The sequence below is a fragment of the Vicugna pacos genome, chromosome 12 (assembly GCF_048564905.1).
Source record: "Vicugna pacos chromosome 12, VicPac4, whole genome shotgun sequence".
NCBI classification, from domain to species: domain Eukaryota; kingdom Metazoa; phylum Chordata; class Mammalia; order Artiodactyla; family Camelidae; genus Vicugna; species Vicugna pacos.
Window position 1 is genome coordinate 23,714,762 of NC_132998.1, and position 23,395 is coordinate 23,738,156.

The 23,395-nt window shown below is 42.2% G+C and overlaps 1 protein-coding gene across 2 annotated transcripts in view; it reads right to left on the reverse strand.

The window, feature by feature from the left end:
• Positions 1–18,936, reverse strand: part of GRIP1 (glutamate receptor interacting protein 1) — a 619,135-nt gene extending 600,199 nt beyond the window's left edge. The window contains exon 1 of one of the 2 annotated variants that reach the window (XM_072973033.1): positions 18,638–18,936. In XM_072973033.1, coding sequence (XP_072829134.1) covers positions 18,638–18,695 — 58 coding nt within the window. In that variant the 5' untranslated portion in view covers positions 18,696–18,936. The remainder of the gene's footprint in view (positions 1–18,637) is intronic. The other variant, XM_072973029.1, reaches the window with a different exon arrangement.
• Positions 18,937–23,395: the final 4,459 nt, after the last annotated feature.

A 23,395-nucleotide genomic window follows, 5' to 3' on the forward strand; every position in this document is an offset into this window, starting at 1 on the left:
ACTCTTAAGAGTCCAAGTAAGGTAACAGGAAATGCTGTATTACTTGAGAAAATTTTCTTTCTGTTGTGTGACTCTTCCAACCCCACAGCATGTCTGTTGCAGGATACAGCTTTCTTGTAAGGGCCATTATGAAGGGTGGTGTCCTTTTGTCTGAGTTCCCTGGGGGGATGGAACCACCTGCCCATGGTCTGGGTCTCGGGAGGACAAATTCTACACTGGGAATAGACGGCTGAGTAAACCCGTGTGAGAGCTAATGAAATTCCCAGCACACTAAGGAACTGGTCTCACATTTCATTTCACAGTTGTGACTCTATGAAGAAAAAGACTGAGAGGAAGATGCTCGTTGGGGCAGCGGGGCAGTCCAGACGGCCCGTTTGGAGGCTAGACTGGCACATGTGACACATCACTCTGGCTGAGAGCTTTGTCTATGAACACCAACACTGGTCAGATGCCAGCGACAGTGCCAGGGCTGCCAGCACAGCCAGGACAGCTGTGAGACCTGCATCAAGTAGAGGGATGGCTGGACTCACAGGGGCCAAACTGAACGAGTGGACTCCCTAGAAGGGGAACATCATGCTGAAACACATATAACTAACCTCTCCAATTCAGGGACACACATTTTCATGTCTGAAGCACAGCCCGGTAGTGAAGCTGTCTGGACTCGGCTCTTTGGAGAGAAGAGATGGAGGCAGAGGGGCAGCGGCCATTTTATTATGTGATGAAACTGGAAAGAACGCAACCTGAGTTCTCTCCATTGACTTCTGCTTCCCAGCTGAGTGCAGAGCCCAAGTCAAAACGAGCAAGCCTTCACCTCCTGCCCCGCTGAAGGGGCAGGAACGTGCGCAGCATGGTGATGAGAGCAGGGGCTGTGGAAACAGAGCATCTCCACCCTCAGCTCTCCCCTCCATGATGGAATCTCATGAGAAAAAGCAAGGATCCAACCCACAGGGCTTCCGGTCTACAACACCGCTTCAGTTCTCCAGTCAGGCTTTTTGCTCTAAGGCTAACTAACGTGACTAAATTTCAGGCTAATTTTAATAATTTTGAGCCCAGAATTTTAAAACTTTTATGGTGCTTTTACAAAGGACGTAATAAATGCTGATACAACGAAAATACTGAATTTTCTGACCTTTATTCAACATTTTAAGCCATGATTAAACTCTCATAATTTTAAGTTAAATTTAAAATATCTTTATTTTTCATCCAAATCCAATTTTCAAACACAAAGTATAAAAACAATTCCTAAACTTAAGGGACTCTATCTAAAACATTTCAAAACACAAATCAATTACACAAAATAAATTTATGAATAAGCATGGAACATAATTAAAGTTTACTCAGAATCACAGTAGTGGAATCTTTCACTACAGGAAACAATCCTTGAATGGAAATTTAAATTCCCTCATCTCACTTTAAAAGAGGGAAAGGAAAAAACACACCATTATCCTAAATAGCCATTTTCAGAATTTTAATTATATTATTTTACTCTTTATGGCATGCAAAATAAGAAGACTGAAGAATTACTAGGCTGTTAAATTTGCATTTACCTAATCAAATTGACATTGTGTTAGACTTTTTGATCTGTTGAATGTAAGTTTTTATCTATTCAATACACAATTAACATTTACTACAGAAGCATTTTAATGAAAGTAGCATCTTAAAGGCTTTTAAACATGTCAGTAAAACCAAAGATGTTTTAGGGGCTCAATAAAATCACAAATTCTAGTAGTTTTAATTAGATCTATTAAACTCCCATCATAGCTTGGATATAAGTTCCTATTTTCCTATTTAAAGAAAGTATTGCAAACATATAATAAATAATGGCAATTAAGTTTTATGTTTATTTTTCTAACTTAAGAAGCAATATATTTTTATTGTAGAAAATTTGAGACAGTGAAAAAATATAAAGAAAAAATCATTCACAATCCAATTGCAAGGTAGCTGTTAATATTTTCACACACTTCCTTTTAACCTTTTTTCTGCCTATTTTTTACATGGTTGAGGGCAATATATTTACCATTTAATATCTCACTTTTTATACCTAACATTCAAAAGGACAGCATTTTCCATGTTACGGAAATCCTCTTTTTAAAAATCACTTGGGGAGAAAGGTTTTGTTTACTACTGTGTCCTCAGCACTGAAGCAGTGGCTGGCACAGAATAGGTAACCAATGGATATTTGTCAAATAAACTAATCAACGAATGATTTATCCTATTATTTATCACCCCATGACCGAAGCTCTGCACTTTTAGGTTGTTCTCAATTTTTCACTATTATGGGTAACGCCATGTATCTTTGTGCCTAAAGGCTTTTCAGGATTTAAGATTATTTACTTGGTATCAAGTTCCAGAAATTGAATTGCTGGATCAAGGCTTGTACAAATAATTGTAAGACTTCTGATACTCATCATCAAATTGCTTTCTCTGTTTCAGCACTCTCCTTGAAAAAGCTTTCCTGCTCTCATAGGTTAAAAACAGTTACCTCCCACTAGTTTTACTTGCAGGTCTTTAACTACCTATATTGACTGTTTCTCCAAATATGTATTAGACATGTGTGTTTCCTGTTCTCTGAGTTGCCCCGCCACACCATTTACCCATTTACTCAGTCACTCTGTAGTCCCTGCACTGGCAGCCATACTCTTCTATTCCTGTTTTCTCTTTCACCTTCTTTTGGGGAAAAAGTTGGTTCTGCTAACTCTTTTATATAAACTTCAAAACATTCTGTCATGTTCACACACAGACACACACTCACAAATTTGATAAAACTTTAAAAATATTGTTGCTTACAACACAACATATACATACACTGTAGAAAAGTTAAAAAATAAAAGGAAAATACAAGTCGCAGATAAGCACTGTTCACATTTTAGTATGTATCTTTTCAAATTTTGCTCTACACTTTATCACTTTTAAAATCATTTAAGATTTTTCAAATGTGGGATCATACATGCATACTGTTTTGTGATTATTTTTTTATTTAACTCAACTTCATGAACAACTTGCCATTTCATCAAATGCCCTTCATGGTATTTCTAATGCTAACAGGACACTATGGTAGGTAAGAGCATGGACTTTAGAGGTGTACAGGTGTGAGTTCAAGTCTTGCCTGCAGACTCCTAACTATAAGACTTAGTTTCCTTAAGCTCTTTACTCATTGGTAAAATAAGGAGAACAATACCATGTCAGATGAATTGCTATTTAGATTAAATGAAATAATACAATTTATAAAGCACTTTAACAGCACGGTGATAACAGGTGCTTAATAATCATTTATCAAATTAATGAAGTATTGATTAAAAAGTTATTTTCTTTTCATTTGCATTTCTTTGCTTTTTTATTTATTTGGATTTGTACTTATGTGTGTCTGTGTGTGCGTGAGAGAGATTTGTGCTATGCCAACTCTGTGCATCTTTTTTCCTAGTTCTACTGGGGTGCTTTTTTTCCTTATTGCTTTGAATGCATTTACTCATTTATTCGCCAACTCATTCATCCAACAGTCACTTACGAAAAGCTACTATGTGCTTTACTATATTAAGGATAGTAAACTTTTGCCTTTTATGTTGCAAATGTTCTTTCTAGTTTACAGTTTACCTTTTAATTTTGTTTATGGTACGTTTTGATGTAGGAAAATATAAAATTTTCATGCACTTCTTCAATTTCTTATTTTTTGTAACAAACTCAGAAATTCCTCTTCTCTACCCTAAGGGGATCCTTTATTATTCGGAGTGAAAAGAGAATAAAGCCCTGTTTAAAAAAAAAAAGTCTGAAGCCCGAAATGAAGGAAAACAAAATAATTGGTTTGATGTAGAACCACCTATATAAAACGTTCATTGTACACTAAAATTTGCTTCTCAAGAGCAGGTCTAGCTTATGTATATTTGTGTTTCCGGCAACTAGCACAGCATGCAACACGTAGTAGTTTCTTGACAAATGCTGAATTTGCTCAGAGAGAACAGAGCAATCAAGCAGGGCAAACTCAGTCATGAAACATCAGAACTGAGAGGAAATGTTATAATTAGAGTGACACTACAGTACTACAGAGAAAACATCAAGAAAGTCCAAAATCAAACATTTACAACACTGATGTTCCTGTTGTTGAGAGGATAACACCTGCTCTTAAATTGTTTTAAGCCCCAAATATCACTACTACTCTAGGTGGCCGCATTTCTCTGTGTGCCCTGAATACCACCCTCCAAGATGCTCCAACAGCACAAGTCCGACAAGCAAATAAATTTGGCAACCTCTTCACACTGCTTTACCCTTTTCCTCAGCTCACCCACATACCAGAGACACAATGAACTTTTTGCATAAATAAATCTCTGAGAAATTCTAATCTTCAAAGGAGACAGAGAGGAAGGTGAGTTGAGAGTTTGTCTAGGGTAATCAGACCAAAAAGAGGAACCAGGGAAGTGATGGGTCCCAGTAAAAAACTAAAGTCAGTATTCTGGGACCCAAGAAGATCCTGGACAAACCACAGACCTGGAACATAGAAAAATATCAATGACCAGAAGAGACACAGACCCAGCAGGAGGCATTCAAGGGTGCTGGCAGGATGCAGGCTATGTGGAAGAGAGGGTGCCAAGTCAACATCAGCACCCTGGAAAATCACGAAGCAGGGACCCAGGCAGAGCCTGGAGACGGAACAGAGGGACTTGTCAGTCACGTCAATCCCAACCAAGAGCTGGGCTGGGCTACAGCGTGCAGGGGATCCCTATGGATGCCAATCATTTGCTGCCCAGAAAAGCTAATTATTCCACACTCATTTACTAGGGGCCGGGCAATGCACTCTACAGAGAGATTTTTTTTAATTTTCCACTTGATGACCTGTCCACTATGGTAGAGGACTTGCGGTGTGTGAAGGTTTGGATTATAATCAGCTCCCTACTGTTAGGGGCAGAGGGGAGGGGCTTCCCTCTACAATGAGTGTTTTTTTCTTTTTTTTAAGAAAAACAATAAACTTAGTTTCTGTATGAGAAAAAACAAAAAAACTGATAGATTTCAGTGATGTGCAGCATTCATTTAGACTGGTACTCTGACAGCAGATTCCTTAAACCTACTGTCATGGGACAGGGTACCAAGTGGAAGGGGCCATCAGTGCTGACTTCAACAACAGATGGAGTTCTCCCAGGCAGAGTTCCCCTGGGAGTCTCAGAACCGGCTAGACTATGAACCGAGTGGGTCAAAGAGGTACATCTAATTGCCAGTGGAATGGGAAGCCAGGCTGCTCGCAGGGGCTATTAACAATGTAAGGTTCCAGTGGCAGAAGGGGTCTGGGCGAGCAAAAGAATCCCCTCAGATCCCAGGTGAGTTTTGCCACAACCTTGTCACAGAGCAGCTCTTTCTGGTTTTACTTTGTTTTGCTTTGTGTTTATCTGTAAGCCTTTAACTGCAGTGTCGAAACAAAATCTAAATCATCACATCTTTGTAGTTTCTCTCCACTGAAGGATAACAGTTTACTTGGTGTGTTCAGTTTATTGTCTTGGTCTAACGTATCTTGAAAGCCTTGCATTGAACAAAGCTGTTCTTCAAATGAAGTCACTTTCAGGAAGAGCGCTGGAAAATCTGTGATTCAAGAGCTTGATGTCAGGCTGAGCCAACAAAATAAACAGAGGCATGTGGTTTTTAAAATCAGTCCTTCTATCCAGATATGTATAATTCTATAACGAGTTTCAGGCCCTTGGATCTGACAAGAATTAGCCTAGATTAGTTTTTAGGTAATATTCATAATTACTTTTTCAAATATTTTTAACCAATTGTTACTGTTAGCAAATATTTAATTTCAGCATGAGAAGTCTGTGAACGACCCCCTTACTCCACATGAGATACAGGGTCCAAACATCCTGTACCCCACCTTGAAAAACAATCGTGAGGTAACTACATCACCCACAATAACAAGAAAACCTGGACTTGTCTTGTATATGATCTTGTAATTAGTACTCTCCTCCAGATTTTACTGACAGGTACTTTTACAGCTACTCTTAAAGTCTACTACAACCCTGAAGAGTAGGTGTTGTTATGGTCCTTTCAGAAAGGAAGAAACTGAGCAGTCAAATAATTTGTCTAAGCCATAGAGTCAGTTAGTGTAGGAGTGAGTATTCAAATTCAATTCTGACTCTAAAAGCCCAGATCTCTAATTATCCGGCAGTATAATCAAGTTTCCTAAATTGTTTTCCCATAATAGGAAGTAAAATTTTGATCACCAAATATTTTTTCCTCATCCACTGCATACATCCCAAATCTAACTGACATGATGAGGAAACCCTGAGGGGCCTCTGATTCACTGAGGAGTCTCCCTTAGGTTTAACAGTGCAGGAGGAGTACGGCTTTAGATCAATCAATCAACAAGTGATTACGGAATGCCTGAGACTCTTTTGTACCAGGCATTACAAAAAAAATAGGAAAGTATTAGAATTGATTGTTAGTCTGATATTTTAATGTTGGGGAATGAGGAGGGAAACCAAGCAAACACCATGGGAATTTAGAAAGAGAGTAGGGATCTGAATCACTGATACACAAGCAAATGACAGTTTACATTAACAGGAGCCTGGGAAAATTAGTTGTTAAAGGGGTGCTTTGCAGGGGGGAAACTTTTGCATTACACCCATTGCCTTAATTTAAGTATGATTCATGGTTATGTTGAAATTTGAGATTATCCACCATGCAATCAACCATATCTAAAGAAAAAATTATGTACTAGTTAAGAGTGCATGTACATATGAAACACATCCTTAGAATAAAGAATGATGTCATATAATAACATTATAAATGTTTTCCTAAAAAAAATATAAACATTCCCTAATAGGTCTGTCATATAACTATGCAGCCCTTTGGTTTCAGTAATAAGCAAGGAAATTGATTTAGTACTACTTCCTGTGTTTCATATTAAGAAAAAAACAAATGACATAATAAATTATTCAATTAAAGACTTTTTTATTCCACTCCATTAGAGTACAATGAATTGGCTTAGAAAAATTAAGGCAAAATATACTAATCTTCATTTTACTGGCATGTTATTATACACTTAGTAAAACCAATTGGACTTATCTAGGGCCAGAGGAGGCTGCTAGACAGGCACTGCCTTCAGTTCTTTTCTAAGGATCAAGAATGAAAAAAAAAGTATAGATAAGGAAATATGTAAACTATTCAGATTTGTTTTTTAAAAACACCTTGTCTTTGGCCTAACTTCTTCAAATGGCATGCGTAACAAAATTTATTTTTTCACTGGAAGCAAGTGCATGATATAATGCAATGAGACGTTCTGGGTCTCACTTTGAGAACTGCAGGCCTAGGATGTGGCCATGTGGTAGATGAAACAATTGAAGGAGAGGAGGATACAGGACTGAGAAACGAAGAAACGAGAGAGACGCTTTATGTGAATATTGAAATCACCAGGATCATGTCACAAGCAGGGCTGGAACAAATAACAGTGAGCCAGGAGTTCAAAAGGCCAAAGGCTGCAGGAAGTGACTGCAGCAAGGAGGAACAGGGGTCTGTGCCGTCTGATGGCATGAGATTCAAAAAACAGGATTTTTAGAAAGAAAGGAAGAACAGTCTGCAAGTAGCATCGAAGAAGAGAGGACCTTACTCCTCCTCCAGGGGTCTGTGAGAGAAAACTGCCACCACCGAGAGGGCACAGAGGAGGCAAGGAGTATATCCTCTTCTGTTCAAAAGGAGCAGTTTCCAAACACTGAAAGATGAAATGTGTAGGAACATGATACAAACCATTGATTAATCTTCTGTTCCCGCCTCTTATGCCCCCCTGCTCCGCCCAATTCATATGTTAAAGTCCTTACCCTCAGTGTGACTGTATTTGGAGATGGGGCTCCCCTCTAAGGAAGTTATTAAGGTTAAATGGGGTCATTAATGGTGGGGCCCAATGCCACAGGATTAGCATCCTTAATAGAAGAAACAGTAGAGAGCTCTCTCCCTGCTCCCAACCTCATGCATGCTCCAAGGGAAGGCCATGTGAGCACACACAGTGAGAAAGCAGCCACTGGCAACCCAAGAAGAAAGCTCTTACCAGAAATTGACCATGCTGACACCCTGATCAATGACTTCGAGCCTCCAGAACTGTTAAGAAAATACACTTCTGTCGTCTCAGCCTCCCAGCTTGTGGTATTTTGTTACGGAAGCCCAAATAGACTGATACACTGCCTTCCCTCCTTTTCAAGTATGCACAGTAGAGGCTGAAAGGGTTGTGTTTTTAGTAAACGCAGTCACTGAATGAGGAACCCAGATCACACTTGATAATTTTATATGATTGTTGGTGATAAAACTAGAACTGCTCTTTGGTGGTAGGGTGGGGATTACATATATCTACCAACATTCAAGTTCACTAGAAAACCAGATGAGGTGACTTAGTAGATGCAGCACTGCAGGTGTCTGATTCTAGCCTGGCAAATTTTCATTCTCCTAACTAAAATTATAGGAGGCGGGAATGAAATAGTAACAAAGAAATTTAAATTTATATTCCCTTGTTCCAGGTTTTCATTTAGTGAAAATGTGCTCTGCATATACTAGAAAATGATATATTTAAAAAGAAACACTTGAATTCATCTGAAAAACCTACTTTTAAATGTCACTGTCTTGTAATCAACAGTCCTGACGCTTCAGAGGACAAGACAGAAATCCTTATGACAATCTAAGTCGAGGATATTCGTGCATTCGTCCCGACTCTTTCAATGGAACTTACGATTATTGGTAACAGGAGAAATACTTGACATCAGAAGGTACCAAGGAGGAAAACCATTCACAGATTATATATCAGAATACACAAACAAATAAATACCTACCATATTATTATCTGGATGTCTGTCTATGTTATTTTCCGCTGTTTTGTTATTTTTTAGTGTGCTAACAGGTGAAAGCTACATTCATTAACTTTTTCTCAAATGGTGAACTGTACCTAAAAAGATACAAATTCTAGTAATTTATGCTGTCAAACTCTAACAAATTTTCATACTGCCTGCTATACTCAACAACTGTGATGGCAAAATAAATGAACATTTTACCAGTAAAAAATATACTTATTAATTCTAACATCAATTCATACAAGAGTCTTGAGTATACCTAGTGATCTCTTCTCAACATCTTTATTCAAAATCAAAGTAAACCTTTAAAATATATCAATATCTAATAGAAAATGCACACTGCAATTAGACGACAAGCCATGAGATGAAATATGTCAGTTCTCATGTTCACACATTTGCTGATGACATACAAAGGGCAGATTTCTAATAAATCTGTTAAGTGAGAAAGGTCTGTGTACAAGGTAGACTGGGAGAAGGTATTGGTCAAAAATCACTCACCAGCCTCAAGCTATATTACCTCTGGGCTGTTTGACAGTTCTTCTCTATTACTTTCTCCCTTGATGTTCAGATCTTAGGGACAGGTGTCCTCCTAATGATGACTAGGACTCTTCCCCCTTATTTATTCACACTTCTGACACAAGGACAAAAGGAGAGAAAAATTAGGCCCTGTGCAGTTTTGAGGGCATCAGTCAACACTATGACCAATGACCCTCATCCAGGGCGTGAAGGTCCCTCACTGGGCACGGGCAGAATTTAAGGAGGCACGGGAACTATGCAGTGGCGCTATATGCGGAAAGCGCCATTAGCTGGGTAGGGATGATGGCACCTCCCAAGATCCCACAAACTCCATAAGCTGTTGCACCCTCTGGCTCCCAGGGGAAAGAACAACCCTTCACCATGAGTACCATGCAGATCAGCATGCTGCCTCGTACTGCCACCCATCGCACTGCCAATACTGGGGTTGGTATCTAGGATCATAATGGTGCAAAGCAGACCAATGGGAATAGAGGGCTTCACAAGCAAATGATGTGTTCACGCCCAGGAAAGACCAGACAACAACAGACTGTTAAGACCAACGTTCCATGGGCATTCAACTAGAAATGATGACGAGACTGGAACCTACAAAAGGCCTGGATTTTGACAAAAAGGTTACAGGCTGTAGGGAATCTCACAATCAGACTCAACGGCAAGGTCCAAGAAGCCCAGATCAGCTGCCAGGATGACAATACCAAAAGGGAACAATCTCATTTCAGTGGCTATCAGGCCACAACGCCCAGTCACCAAGTGCGCCAAGTCCAGAGCAATGGACGCAGTGAGGGTCACACGTGGAATAAAACACCCTCCGCCCAGGGCCAGAAGGACACTAAGCCTTCCTGTTCACCCGGCTGCCATCCTGGGAATGAGGGAAGGGAAAACCCTTGAGAAATGAGAGAAATTACCAGAGTTTCTAAACTGGGGACCAATATGCTCTTAACAGACAAGATCAGATGTTTTCTATCTTCAGTGGAGATGGGAACTTGAAGGCAAGATGAAAGCAGCTCTAGAAAATAAGTTATGTTTAATTTGTATATCTTAAAAGTAATGTGTCCATTTTTGCACACACACACCCCCATTCCTCTGAACTCTTTTTCCCAACCCTAACTACATAAACATATTCTAAGCCAGTAATATTCAAAGTGTGGTCTGTAGATGGTGCCAATCCGGAACCTGTTTTATTACCTGTCCAGGGTTTGGTGAATACTGAAAATAAGAGGAGGTGTTTAGAAATTGCTATAGCAGTTTGGCATTGCCCAACATCTAAGTCTGTGAGAATGGGCTCATCCCATTGAACAGGAGGTAGACACGTGCAGGTGTGGTCAGAGTTAGGAGGGGAGTTTCACACGGTGTATTCACTACAGGGCCACATATAAGACTCGGGGGAGAAACAGCCCTTCGCCACGAGTAGTCCAAGAACTATAATGCAGATTGGCATGCTGCCTAGCACAACCACCAACTGCCCTGCCAACGCTGCGGCTGGTATTTAGGATCACAACAGCGTAAAGCAGACCGATGAGAACAGAGGACTTCACAAGCAAATGATGCGTTCACGCCCAGGAAAGACCAGACGACAACAGACTGTTAAGACCAACGTTCCACAGGAGTTCAACTAGAGAAAAAGTGAGGACACTACTTTCCACAGCAGCAAGTACCGTATTCAAAATGCGAGAGGCAACTGTTTCTGGCAAACAATATCAAGTCACATGAAATAAATGTTAACTTGAAAGGTATTGATCTTTTGGTGCTTTTGTTTCCACTTCATTTGTAAAATCTGTTTTGGCTTTGTGGTTGCAAGGGAGCTATAAGCATCAGGTGTTTACACCTAGTTTTATGTTAGTACATATTTAAGTAGCATAATAGAAATAAATGAAGTCAGCAGTGGACATCTGCAAGAATTTTTTCTCCCATTGAAAAGGTTCCATTTCAATTTGAGAAGTCATGGCATCTTGGACATTGCATTGAGGTCAGAAGCCTGGACTGGAGAGAAGCAGAAAGTGAAGAGGGAGCAGTGGCAAGGTGCACTCAGCATCTGAGCTAGACTTCCAAGTGCAGCAGGGAGGCTGCCTTGAAGAACAGTGCAGCCTGTATGTGACTGTAATTTAGTTACATCATTTGAGTTATTTTGCTATAAGTGGGAGCCTAAAGGGAAGGCCTCATAACATATCTGAACTTCATTTTGGAAGATTAAGAATTAGGACTTTTTTTAATGAAAGTTCCCAGTTTATGAAACAGAAATTATGCAAATAATGCCTCCATCCAGAAATGGCCAGCTAAAAGATAATGTACTTGAAGAATCTCAGTCCTTCAACATCTTCTTCCCTTTGTAATGTAACCATGTAACAATAATAGCATCTGCCCCACAGCAACGTCAGGAGGTCAGTATGCCACCAACCATCATTACTTTTAGATGAGAGTATGGAGGTTCAGAGGGGCAAGCTGTGCTCAAGCCAGATAATCAAGAACATGGCCAAGAGAGGACTTTAACCCCACTCTTCTCATTTTGAATCCAGTATAAAAAGTATCTTAAAACTTTATTCACAGAGCATTTAGTTGTTTTCAGAAAATAATAACTTTTTTAAACCCCACCCAATTCTGTTACTAGGGAAGACATTTCTATAAAATAAGTACCACTTTTCTCCTTTCCAGTTTAAAAAAAATCACTTTAAATTACAGATTAGTATTAGAAGATCAGTGCACAGGATAATGATTATTCTTCCTTTAGGATTAGATAGTATACAAATTTTATATAATTAAAAGGAAAAAACTAGTGCCCATTAAGCTATCATCATGACCCAGCCTGGTACCCAATCACTTTGGTGGTCATCTGTTTTTACATTATTCTAACAGATCATGTTTATATTCCCCACACACACACAAATTTGGGGAGGGAGTTAAAAAAGGCAACATGTGGTGGAAAGAATACCAGGCCTTGTATCAAGGCCCTGGGTCTCAAGATACAACTCTGAATCTAATCACTACCTACACCAGAGAGCCTCCGTGTTTCCTGCGTTCACCTGCTCACCAAGTCCTCCTCCTGAGTATCTCTGCAAGGCCTGCAACAGGGCAGCAGCCTCTTACCTGATTCCCACCTCTCCAGTCCCTCCTTTTTCTAATCGGTCCTTCTTGTTCCCCTGCTGACCTTTCTAAGATGCAAATCTGATCCTGTCACTTCTCTGTTGGAAGTCCTTCAATTAACTTCTCGTCACCTGCTGGGTACACTCTGAACTCTGTCACCTGACATACAAAGTCCTTCCAAATCTGGCCCTGTCTAGTCTCATCTTCTCCCACCCAGTTTCCCCACCTTGTGGGAAAACACATATTCCTATTCTACGGTCCAAATGCACATTCACATTCTATACTTCAGCCCCTCAAGAAATCAGCAGTCGTTCTTGGAATATTTTATTCCATAATGCCTTGGAACATACCATGCCCCTTGCCTGAAATATCTGTCCTCACAGCCCCTCCCAACCTTCTGAACTCCTCTCATTCCTTCAAATCTTTACCACTCCCCTTGGGCTACCTCCTTTGAGATCGTCCTTAGAAACTTCCTTCTTCCCACCTGCCCCAGGCACAGCCAACCCCTCCTCTCAGCCCCTCAGCACTAATTTATGCAGGAGGAGAGAGGCTGTCACACCTACAACTCCACAGTACATAGCAATCTCCTTGAAAACAGGAACACCTGGGCAACAAGAGGGAATGATTAGAAACCGCTTCCTCATGCCCAATGCCCATCATGTCAGTTAGCTGTCAATATACGTTTACTAAATGTATGAAATGTGGCCTTGGGCACACTTCCCTCTACACTGGAGTTTCTTCTTCCTCCTGAGAGAGTCAGAGTAGAATCTATCAGACCTTGGCCTCATAAAGCTCTGTGTTTCACTATAGCTTTTCATGAAACACTAGACTTTTTTTTTTTTACTGCTCTGTGAGGTTTTTGAAGGATAAAAACTTATCATTTCATCATCAGGACACCTGGAGGTGTCAAGTTTACAGATCTGTATCAAGATACCACAAAAATCAGACGAGTGGTCCTTACTGAGGTCCCCACTATGTGTAAGGTACTGACAGAAATTCCCCCACATTTGTTAACTGCATTTACTCCTCCCAGAAGGTAGACGTTACTTGTCCACATTTTAAAGAAGACAACACAATGACTCTGAGAAGCTAAAAGATCACAGAGCTAGGAAGGGCTGAAGTGGATTTTTAAACCCGCTGCCGTTTGACTCCAAATATCTCGTCCTCCACCACTCTGCGGGGTGGGTCTATGGAATCTATCTGGGATACTAGCCATGTCTTCACATTCTATTCAACACCTGTTTGGTGCTTAAAGTTTAATCACTGATGAAATGAAAGAAATTCAATCAGGTGCATTTTAATCAGCAGATGTACTTAAAGAACGTTAACTTTCCCATAAAACTGACAGCACCCTTTGGCCACTGATATGTCTAAACAAGTAGGTTTCTAGAATAAGGAGGTTTGTGTGGATAGGTTTTTATATTTATATTTAGAACACCTTTGAATTTAAGAAAAAATAAACTTTCATAAAAGATAAAACAAGAAATTCAAATCCAGCTTTTGCTTTTGTGTTTGAATAGCATTCTGTTAGACATGTTACTCTGAATTACTATTACTTATGTATTTTGTATTACTAAACTACTATTGCAATCTAACTGAAAATAAACTGATCAAATCCCAAATGCCTTAAACCATCAGCCATCACACAGCATTTAATATAACCATTTTAAAACTCATGATATTCAATTCTCAGTATCTTTTACCAGTTTAAGTTGCTATTTCTTTCTCTTCATGAAAAACCAATCAGGCTGTGGCAGAAGAAAGTGTATCTAAAGTCCCTTTGGCCACTGGGCCTTCTGACAGATAACCAGGCTGAGAGTTCAGATGGATGGCTTTAATTAAGTAAAATGTTGGCAAAAGAGCTAATGCACAACGGCTATTAACAACATAGTGGTTTTTGACTTCACTACAGTGAGGGAAAATGCCTAATTCTTGTTAATCCTTGCCTTCATGGCAAATATTCTGAAAAGAAGGAAAACTATGTAATAGGTCAAGTCCTTGGTGACAAAGCCGTTCACTTACATGAGATTCTTTAAGTTTAGTCAAATAATTCCACTTAAAAACATGTTGGCATGCCAATCCTTATAGAGTTATTAATAAACCTGTCTAACAAAGTCAGTTTGTCAAAAGCCCAAAATATACTTTGGAAGCTGTTCCCTAGTACATATAACTAAAAAACTCTACTGATGAATTCTGATGAAATATTTGGTGGCGGCTTATTAAAATTCTGTCCATGAATACCGTAAGACATTATAACATTAATATAATGCTCAAAACGTCATCTTAGGAATGGAACAACTTCTTTTTTGAACTATCTCTTTTATAAACAGGTGCTCTAAGTCTTGGCTTTGTAACTTAAAGAAAATGTTTTCATTCTTTGAGCATCAGTTTCCTCATCTGTCAGGGGAAACAATAGTACCTACCTTACTGGCATGAGGTCAGGAAACAACGCACATGAAACATGGACACAGTGTCTGACGCACAGGAGGCTGTCTGTGCATTTTGATTACTTCTCTCTTCCTCACAGCACTCCCCAGTCAAAAGACAAATTGCAAACTGGACTTTTTATTAAGAAGCTTATGTAGGGTAGGGTCACCAGATCTCCTTGTGATGTGGAAAATGAAACAAACCAAAATGTAATAAAGGCACACCACTTAAACCCCCCTGTGCTTTATCATAGATACTTTATAGAAGCTAATTCTTTATGTCTAAAAAGATCCAAATACTCCCATTTGAAAAAACAGAAGCCAAACCTCAGACAAAATAATTCTTACAGGAGTCCAAAGAGAAGTTCTCAACTTCACTTGTAGACCTCCAAAACTTGAGAACAGAAAGGCAAGGGGGAGGGGAGCTATACAAAATGCATACATTTTCCCTTGGTAAATATGTACACACACACACACACACACACACACACACACACACACACACACACACAATTCACTAACCAAATCTACACAAATCAGAATGGAAGCTACACGACAAAAGAAAGGCATCATTAATTACTGAGGCATCTGTCCCTTTATACTGAGATCTTTCTGAACAACTATATTCCTCTAACACACAATCAGCTAATAAGCAGATTAAAACAACCAATAAATTACTAAATTTAATTTGATTGGAAGGGATATGAAATAGAACTGTTTTCAGAATCATTTCTCTTCTCCTAAAACATTTACCCAAAAGTGTATTAGGTGGTTTCTAAATGGATTGGGTTTATCAGCTCAGGCAGAAAATTGGGGGGAGGACAGAGAAACGTGCCCTGAATTTTAACAGTATGTCACCGTACATGGGTGAATCTTAACATATCATTTTGGAAGTGACTGCATTTACTGCAACAACCCATATGTTACAGTTTCTCTGCTCAGCATTGCATGCAGTGGCAATAGTTCACTCAATATAATCTTGACAGAGGCCTTCAAGATGAACCCTAGTTATGAGTGGTTTTAGGTATGGCATGAATTTATATAGACTGGCCAAACATCTCCTTGTATGTGACAATACCAAGAAGACAGTTTCCCTAAATCTTTGAGTTGAGATTAGCATTTTTTTTAAGAATAATGCTAAGAAATACTTGTTCAAATATGTGGTCCTTAAAGAAGCTAGCAGCCTGTATTAATTTGCATTATGTTTCAGAAAGAGATTTCGCTAAATAAAATCTACATGAAAAATACTATGCTAGAGTAGTCTCCATAATGGGTTTTAGAATGTTTAAATGTAAACTGGAGTTGGGGGAATGTGGAAAGAACAATGGTTCTCTGAGCACAAGCAATCTTAGAATTTAATGGTAAGATATTAGAGATTGACTTTTTGCTCAATGGTATCCTCAGACAACGTTTAAAAAGTATTTGTTCCCTCTATGTTCGCTATTTTCCTGACCAACCTGATAGGTCAATATGTCTGTTTATGTTTGACAAGAACCTAATTCAACACTATTTGAATCATTTAAAAGGAAGAAAGCTAAATACAATCTGATTTCAAATGCAAACAGAAAATTGCTCATTACAATAAAATTCTCCCAAAAGGATAAGACAATCTCAAGTAGTGTCCTCTGACATAGGCACTATAAACCATGTAGGCAGCTCAGTTCATTCAAATATACGTCTATATATGTATATATGTACACACACACAATTGAAACGCAAACACCAGGTAGGAGATTTTGAAAGAAACAAAACACACGTTTGTGCATTCCCAATGAAGCAGGACCTCAAAAAGAAATGCCACAACCAAACAAAAGCTATACTAATTAGAAAAGCATCACATAATATAAGCAAGAAGTAAGAAACCTTTAAAGTGAAAAAATACACAAAGCAACATTCTTCTATTGGAGAAGATAAGGCAGAACACCCAATTTCTGACTCAGATTTTTATGTTCTGGAGGAAATTCAGCCTTATCTCCACCAAGCAGTTTAGGCAATCATCTTTCAAAGTTACCTATATTTCTAAAAGACATACAAGTACATTTTGTCACAATCCAAAAATCTACCCATTTCAGCATTCTGATAAAACTTGTTGGCAACACTGCAATGTTCTTTTTAGCAAACGGATACATTTAATACGAAGCGCACTGTGACATTTAGTTGATAGGACAGACACTCCACGCTTGACAGAATGCTTTCATTTAGTGCTTTTACCTGGTTATAAATTATTGGTGCTATTTGCACCTTTTAAGATATGATTTACTAAAGAGAAAAGCATAAGCATTTCTAAAGCAGGAATGCCTTTTGAGTAGGTAAATGTAAGTTCGGTCACCAGAATGTGTGCTGGAAAATGAACGCACATCTTTAATAAGGAAGTGGTTAAGAAGGGATGAATTCCCTGAGTCATTAAACAGGATATAAACCGAAGACAGGTTGTGCCACCTAGAGAAAAACTGTAAATCGTACATTGGTTCTTCAGTAGTAGGCATTATTTAAAAAGCCTGAAACTTTTGGCATGCCCAGTCACCAGGCCACCTTCCATACCAACTCATCACTCTATTGGATTCAGTAACCCTGACAACTCTTCTCCACTCACCAGATTGGCCTCCTTCTGCTCTCCACACCCACCCACTCACGCAGCACAGTTTAACCTCGGCCCTGACGGTTGCCACAGCCCATGCGGACCCAGCATCCTGAAATCCTTCCAATTCTAAAGCCTTTTCCTCGAAGCCAGGGCAGGCCGGGGTGGGAGGAGCAGAGGAATAAACCCTGGTGGACCTTGCCAGCCAGGGTCCCACTGAATGCTAGAAGAGCTACGGCGCACACCCCTCTAGCCCCGCGGGGCCTTGTATAGGAAATTCTGGTGCATCAGTACATCACATCCAGGTTACGAAGCTGAACTCCAGGGCCAATCTCTGCACAATCCAAACACCATGAAATAACCTCAACAGAACCGAGCCTTCAAGGTGCAAAAGGCCTTCAACTTTGCTCTCCGCAAGTCACTTAAAAGCAACGTGCCCTGTACACTTGTCACGCTGAAGCACAAAAGGTCTACAAGCCACCTGGCACAGAGAGCCGCCTTTTACAAAGAAAATAGACAGCGATTATGAAAAGCCCGCAGTCCTGCGGTATTAACTTGACAGCGGGGACTGCGCTGGGGCATAACTCATCTCCGAGGCATCACTTCCAGCCCCAGACCCTAAGCCTAGGGACAGCCTTCCCCCTCCTCCCCTTTCCCTACGGAGACCTGCGGCAGCGCCCACTTTCCGCCCCCACGCTCTTCCTCCTCCTCCTTCTCCTCCTCCTCCTCCTCCTTGCTGATTCTCCAGCAACTTTGGGCTTGGCAGCACCATCAAAGCCCAGCCAGAGGCGCGGACACCGTGAAGGCGGCCGCGGGAGGAGGAGGAAAGTTTGAAAAGTCACTTAAAGCACTGCAGGAACCCCCCGGTCACCCCTAGCACCCACCTTGCAGACGGCCGCCCGGGGCTCCACGTGCGAGCGGCCCTGGAGAATGCTAGAGTTCTCCCAACGTCCTCTCCAGAAAAATCGTGGCCCAACCGAAAAGTTCCTTGCTGCAGCACCCTCCTTCTTTCCCCTTCCCCCACCCCCAAAAAAGAGAGAAACCGAGAGTTCGCACGCCGCCGCCCGGACTCGCCCGCGGCCCCCGAGGGCGAGGCGCCCCTCCCCCATCAGCCGCGGACCCGTCGGGAGGGAGCCCGGGGAGAGGGAGGCATCGGGGCGGCCCCCGGCCCGACCCCCTCCCCGGCCCTCCCCGCCCCGCGCCCCGCTCACCTCGCTCCTGCTCTTCCGCCTGCAAGCAGATGGGGATATTCTTCTTCCAGCCCGGCATGGTGTCTGCTCCTGCGCTCGCTCTCCGGCTCGCTCCTCCTCGCCCGCTGGCTCCGCGTCTCCGGGGCTGGCCGCGCCTCACCGCTCGCCCTCACGGGCCGGCCACGGCGCGCTCGGGGCTGTTCAGCGGAGCTGAGGCGCCGAGGCGGCTCCTGGGCACATCGAGGCGGCGCCGCGTGCCCCGCGCTCGCCTCAAACTCGCCGGCGGCTCCGGGTGGTGGCCGGGTGGGCCGGGCCGGGCAGAAGGGGCTGCCGCCGGGGGCGGCCGCGGTGTGGCCGGGAGGCCGGGCCGGGCCGGGCCGGGCGCGGGGCGGGGGGCGCGTGCAGGCCGAGAGCTGGGACTGCGGAGCCCCTGTGAGGTGGGCACGGGGGGCGGGAGTGGGCTCGCGCCGCCGCCTCTGTTCCCTCCTCCTGCTTCTTCCCCTTCCTTGTCTCTCCGCCGCCAGCAGGTGGGACTCGGAGCCGCCGCCGCCGCCGCCGCCGCCGCCGCCGCCGCCGCCGCCGCCGCCGCCGCCGCCGCCGCCGCCGCCGCCGCCGCCGCCTCACAAAGCTCCGCCAGCGGCAGGACTGAGGCTGCCGGCTCCCCGGGCGCCTAGTGGCGGAGCCTCCCCCGAGACGCGCGCGAGGCTGAGCGGGCACGGGGGGGGTGGGGGCGCGCGCTCACACCCTCCGCGCCCCGGGCGGCCGGCCTGCCAGGTACCGAGCCTGGCGCCCAGCCCACGCCGCTCCTGCGCGGCCGCCGCGCCTCCCTCCCAAAACCCAAACTGGCGGCTCCACAGGCTCGGGCGACGACCTCGTTGAAATAGGGGGCAGTGTCCTTCCCTCAAGTCCCTCCTCCCCGCCGCTCTCCCTCCGCCCCGGCCGCCGCCCCCTCCCCCAAGATGAGACTTTGCAGCTACGGATTCCCTAACTTCTCCCTCAACTGAGAGAAATCCCAACTTTCGGATGGTCAGCGCCGGGGCCAGAAATACATTTTCTGGTCGGGTGAAAAGGGCGTGAGGAGAGAACCTCTTTTGTTTTCAGTGAAGCCGGGAGACCTTGGCTGTGTGAATGTTTAATCGCTGTCTTCAAGTATAGGAAGGGTTTTATGATCAGGTTTTACGATTAGTTTCTTCCCCTTGTCATAGGCTCATAGAATATCGGTGGAGGAATGAATTAGGGGGGAGAGGGGCAGCTTTACCGCAGAGCCTGGAAGATTCTGCCCAGACTTAGGGGCGCTTGCTAGTGATTTCAAAAGAATCATGCTAGGAGGGGCTCCTGACCAGTTATCCTGATGACACTTGGCAACTGTCTGTCTTGCGGGGTTATGACATCCACCTGCCTTGAGGCTGGGGGCCCGGCTAGATAACACCTATGTCTTCACCTCCTGAATGTCTGATGCGAACTGAAGAATTTGGGGCCCCTAAGGCTATAACCACTGGTTTGTAGTTGTCAGAAACCAACCACTGCGCTGTTACGACTCCCTCTGTCCTGCGGTTTATTTTGGCCTCTGAAGGAACGAACTGCAGTTTGCTCTCCCCAACCGAGGACATTGGCTCTGGCCAGCATTCTCTCTCTTCTCTTGGAAACATAATAATACAGCTAGAGGAATGTAATAGCTACAAAAGACAGAAAGATAGAATCTTTTTTTCTCTGCCACTGCATAAGCAGTCTTATCAGGCTGGGCTATTTGCTCCTGCTGCTGCCCCTTGGCTGGGTGGCTGGCTGTCATTACAGAACTTCCCAGCTGCCAAAGACAAGTGGCTGTCTCTCCTAAACAAAGGAGAGGCCCAGGCTCAGAACCTTCAAGGAGTAAAGGAATGAAGGGCAGAGTCAAACCATCCCAGGGGGTTATCAGTAAAAATCCTGTCTGAGCTGCTCAAATCTTCTTTCCAGACTCTTTAAGAAGTAAAATCCAGAAAATCAATCTGAATGTTGCACCTGTCACCCTTAAATGGCCTATCCTCCATCCTGAAATTAACAAGACTCCTTGGGTACTTTCCTCTCATCCTACTCTTGTTTCAAGATCTAGTCCGACCTACCTTAAGTGGAGAACAGCATTTGTCATCAGTTCTTCCAAAGGGACAGTGCAAACCCAGCCATAACCAGGATGGCTGGTGTCTGTACAAAGGCAAAAACTTAGGTTTTGACAACATAGAAATGACTGTAGCATCAGCGAGCTTGCTTTTTGTTTTAATAGCATCTTACATAGCATTTTATAGGTATGGGGTTGTTTTGACAAGCATAATTCTAGAAGACCTCCACACTAAGGTAGGGACTAAACCATAATCTTAGAGTTACATTGCAATTGGTGGTACAATTGTCCTGCCAAGATGAGTGACAGGTTACAATTGCTAAGGAGTTTCAGTTCATAACCGTTAAAAGAATAGTATTTTAATTGGGGTAGTTAAAATTCCTACTGTGTGTTAGACCCTGGGCTGAAAGCTAGAGATAAAAGAAGAATATCAAAGTTTAGTTGTGGATGATCAAATTAATACATTCTCCTGTGTCAGGGTGAGATATTACTTCATAGATTATGCAACTGAGACTGGTAAAGAACGGATTCACATCTTTCCCAACCTGAAAGTACTTATTGTCTAAACAATTGTTCAACAATATCCAATGCCTCGTATCATCTTTGTATGCACATCTAAGTCATAGGTTAGGCTCTAAGCTGTGTCAGGGGGAAATAGGGCTTATCTCTTTGTATCTCCAGAGCCAGGAACAATAAGCTCTCAGTCAGTGTTGGTTGATGAGAATGGTATTTAATCTTACTTGGGGTACCTCTAGCGTATTATCCAAGGGAAATAGGCCCTAAATGAATTCTTTTCATGACACTATGAAATCACTTGGTAATATCAAACCAAACCAAAAGAAAACAAAGAAAAAAAGAACAAAATCATTTAAAATTCTGTCTGATATATTTGGTTCCATTATCCAAAGTCATATCATATTCAAAGCATTCTATAAAAATCTGTTCCAAGAAAGTTGTAGTGCTACAGGGACCTAATGGAGAAGCTATCTACTAATCAGTAGGATATAAGATATATTCTTTTCTCCTTTACTAAATTTGAAAATTGATGTTCTTTAAGGACTACAACTGTACTACTCTCTCAATGCCTCTTTCTAGTCATTGGCTCGCTTAGATGAAGAATTTGTGCTCCTTTCCCGAACAGGAATTCTTCCAAGTTATGCGTGCAGTTTGAATGGCTTAACTGGGTTTACAGAATGCAAAGTTTAATTTAAATTAATTTCTTTACCTTGACTGGTACACAGTTGACTGCATAGGCCATAGGACACAATCCTAAACATGGCTTTGCTTGATCTACTTTTCTATTTACAATTTTCAAAATAAAGTGGGGAAGAGACATCTTATACTACTAGTGCCTCCCTCATCTGGTAGAAAAGGAAAAAACCTGTAAACTAAAAGCTTTAATTTTCCGTTTGATCCCCTTTTCCAGCTTACGTGAATGCACTCAGTTCGTTACAGAATTAATAACGTGTATGAAGGAGAGAATGCAGAGCTGCCCTTCCATTTCCTTTGTACTCTGACAACTGAGCCTCCAGTCTCTGGCTCACAGGGCCTTTCACTCTAACAGAGTGTTCAGATTTCTTCGGACTGAATTTCATGAGTTTGAGGGGTCCCCCAGGAGATGTAAAATCCCAGCTGTTATTGTGGATTTGCTCCAGGGCCTCAAAACATCCACAATATATTTTTTTAAATCGTGCATTGACTTTTACCAACACACACACTGCATACTAAACAGCCACCTGAAAGTTTCAGTTCTGCTACCAAAACCCAGCACTTCTCTATTGCATGCAGTGAACTTGAATACTTTTTTAACACCTGATATGCACTCCTAGTGGGTAGCCATGGGTTCTTTTAGATGTTGTTAACTCACTTTTAGCTGCAAAATCCTCTGAACATTTAAAATGAAAGTAGAAACTTCCTTGGATAGTTTATCTTCTTAGGGAAAAAAAAATAAAGAGGACAGAAAGCAAACAGAATGAATCTAAGTGGTTTTCCCTTTAAAATCTTCAGTTAGGAGAACGTAAGTGGGGAAAGGGGAAACATGGGAGAAGCAGCAGCTCTAACATGAATAATTTAAGTAAGACATGTGTGGAAGATCATCTAAGAAAAATATCAGAGTGTATTTTTAAATGATGGTACCAGGCACAGTGGTTGGAACTACTGGTGATTGATCTTATGTGTCACCTTGACTAGGCTATGGGGTGCCCAGATATTTGATCAAATGATATTCTGGGTGTGTCTGTGAGGCTGGTTTGGATGAAATTAACATTCAAATCCTTAGACTAAGCAAAGCAGATTGCCATCCCTCATGTAGGTGGCCATCTAAACAGATGAAGGCTTGAACAGGACACAAAGACTGACCCTCCCCAGAGGAAGTGAGAATTCCTCCTGCCTGACACTCTGAAGTAGGACATCAGATTTCTCCTGCCTTTGGACTCCAACTGAAACATCACCTACTCCTGGGTCTCAAGCCTCCCAGCCTTTGGACGGGAACTACACCATCAGTTTTGGTTCTCAGTACTTCAGACTCGGACTGAAACTACAGCATCAGTTCTCCTGGGGCACCACCTTGCTGACTGCACATCTTGAGACTTGTCAGCCTCCATAATTACATAAGCCACTTCCTTAGAATAAATATCTTTACACAGACACACACACACACACACACACACACACACACACACACACAC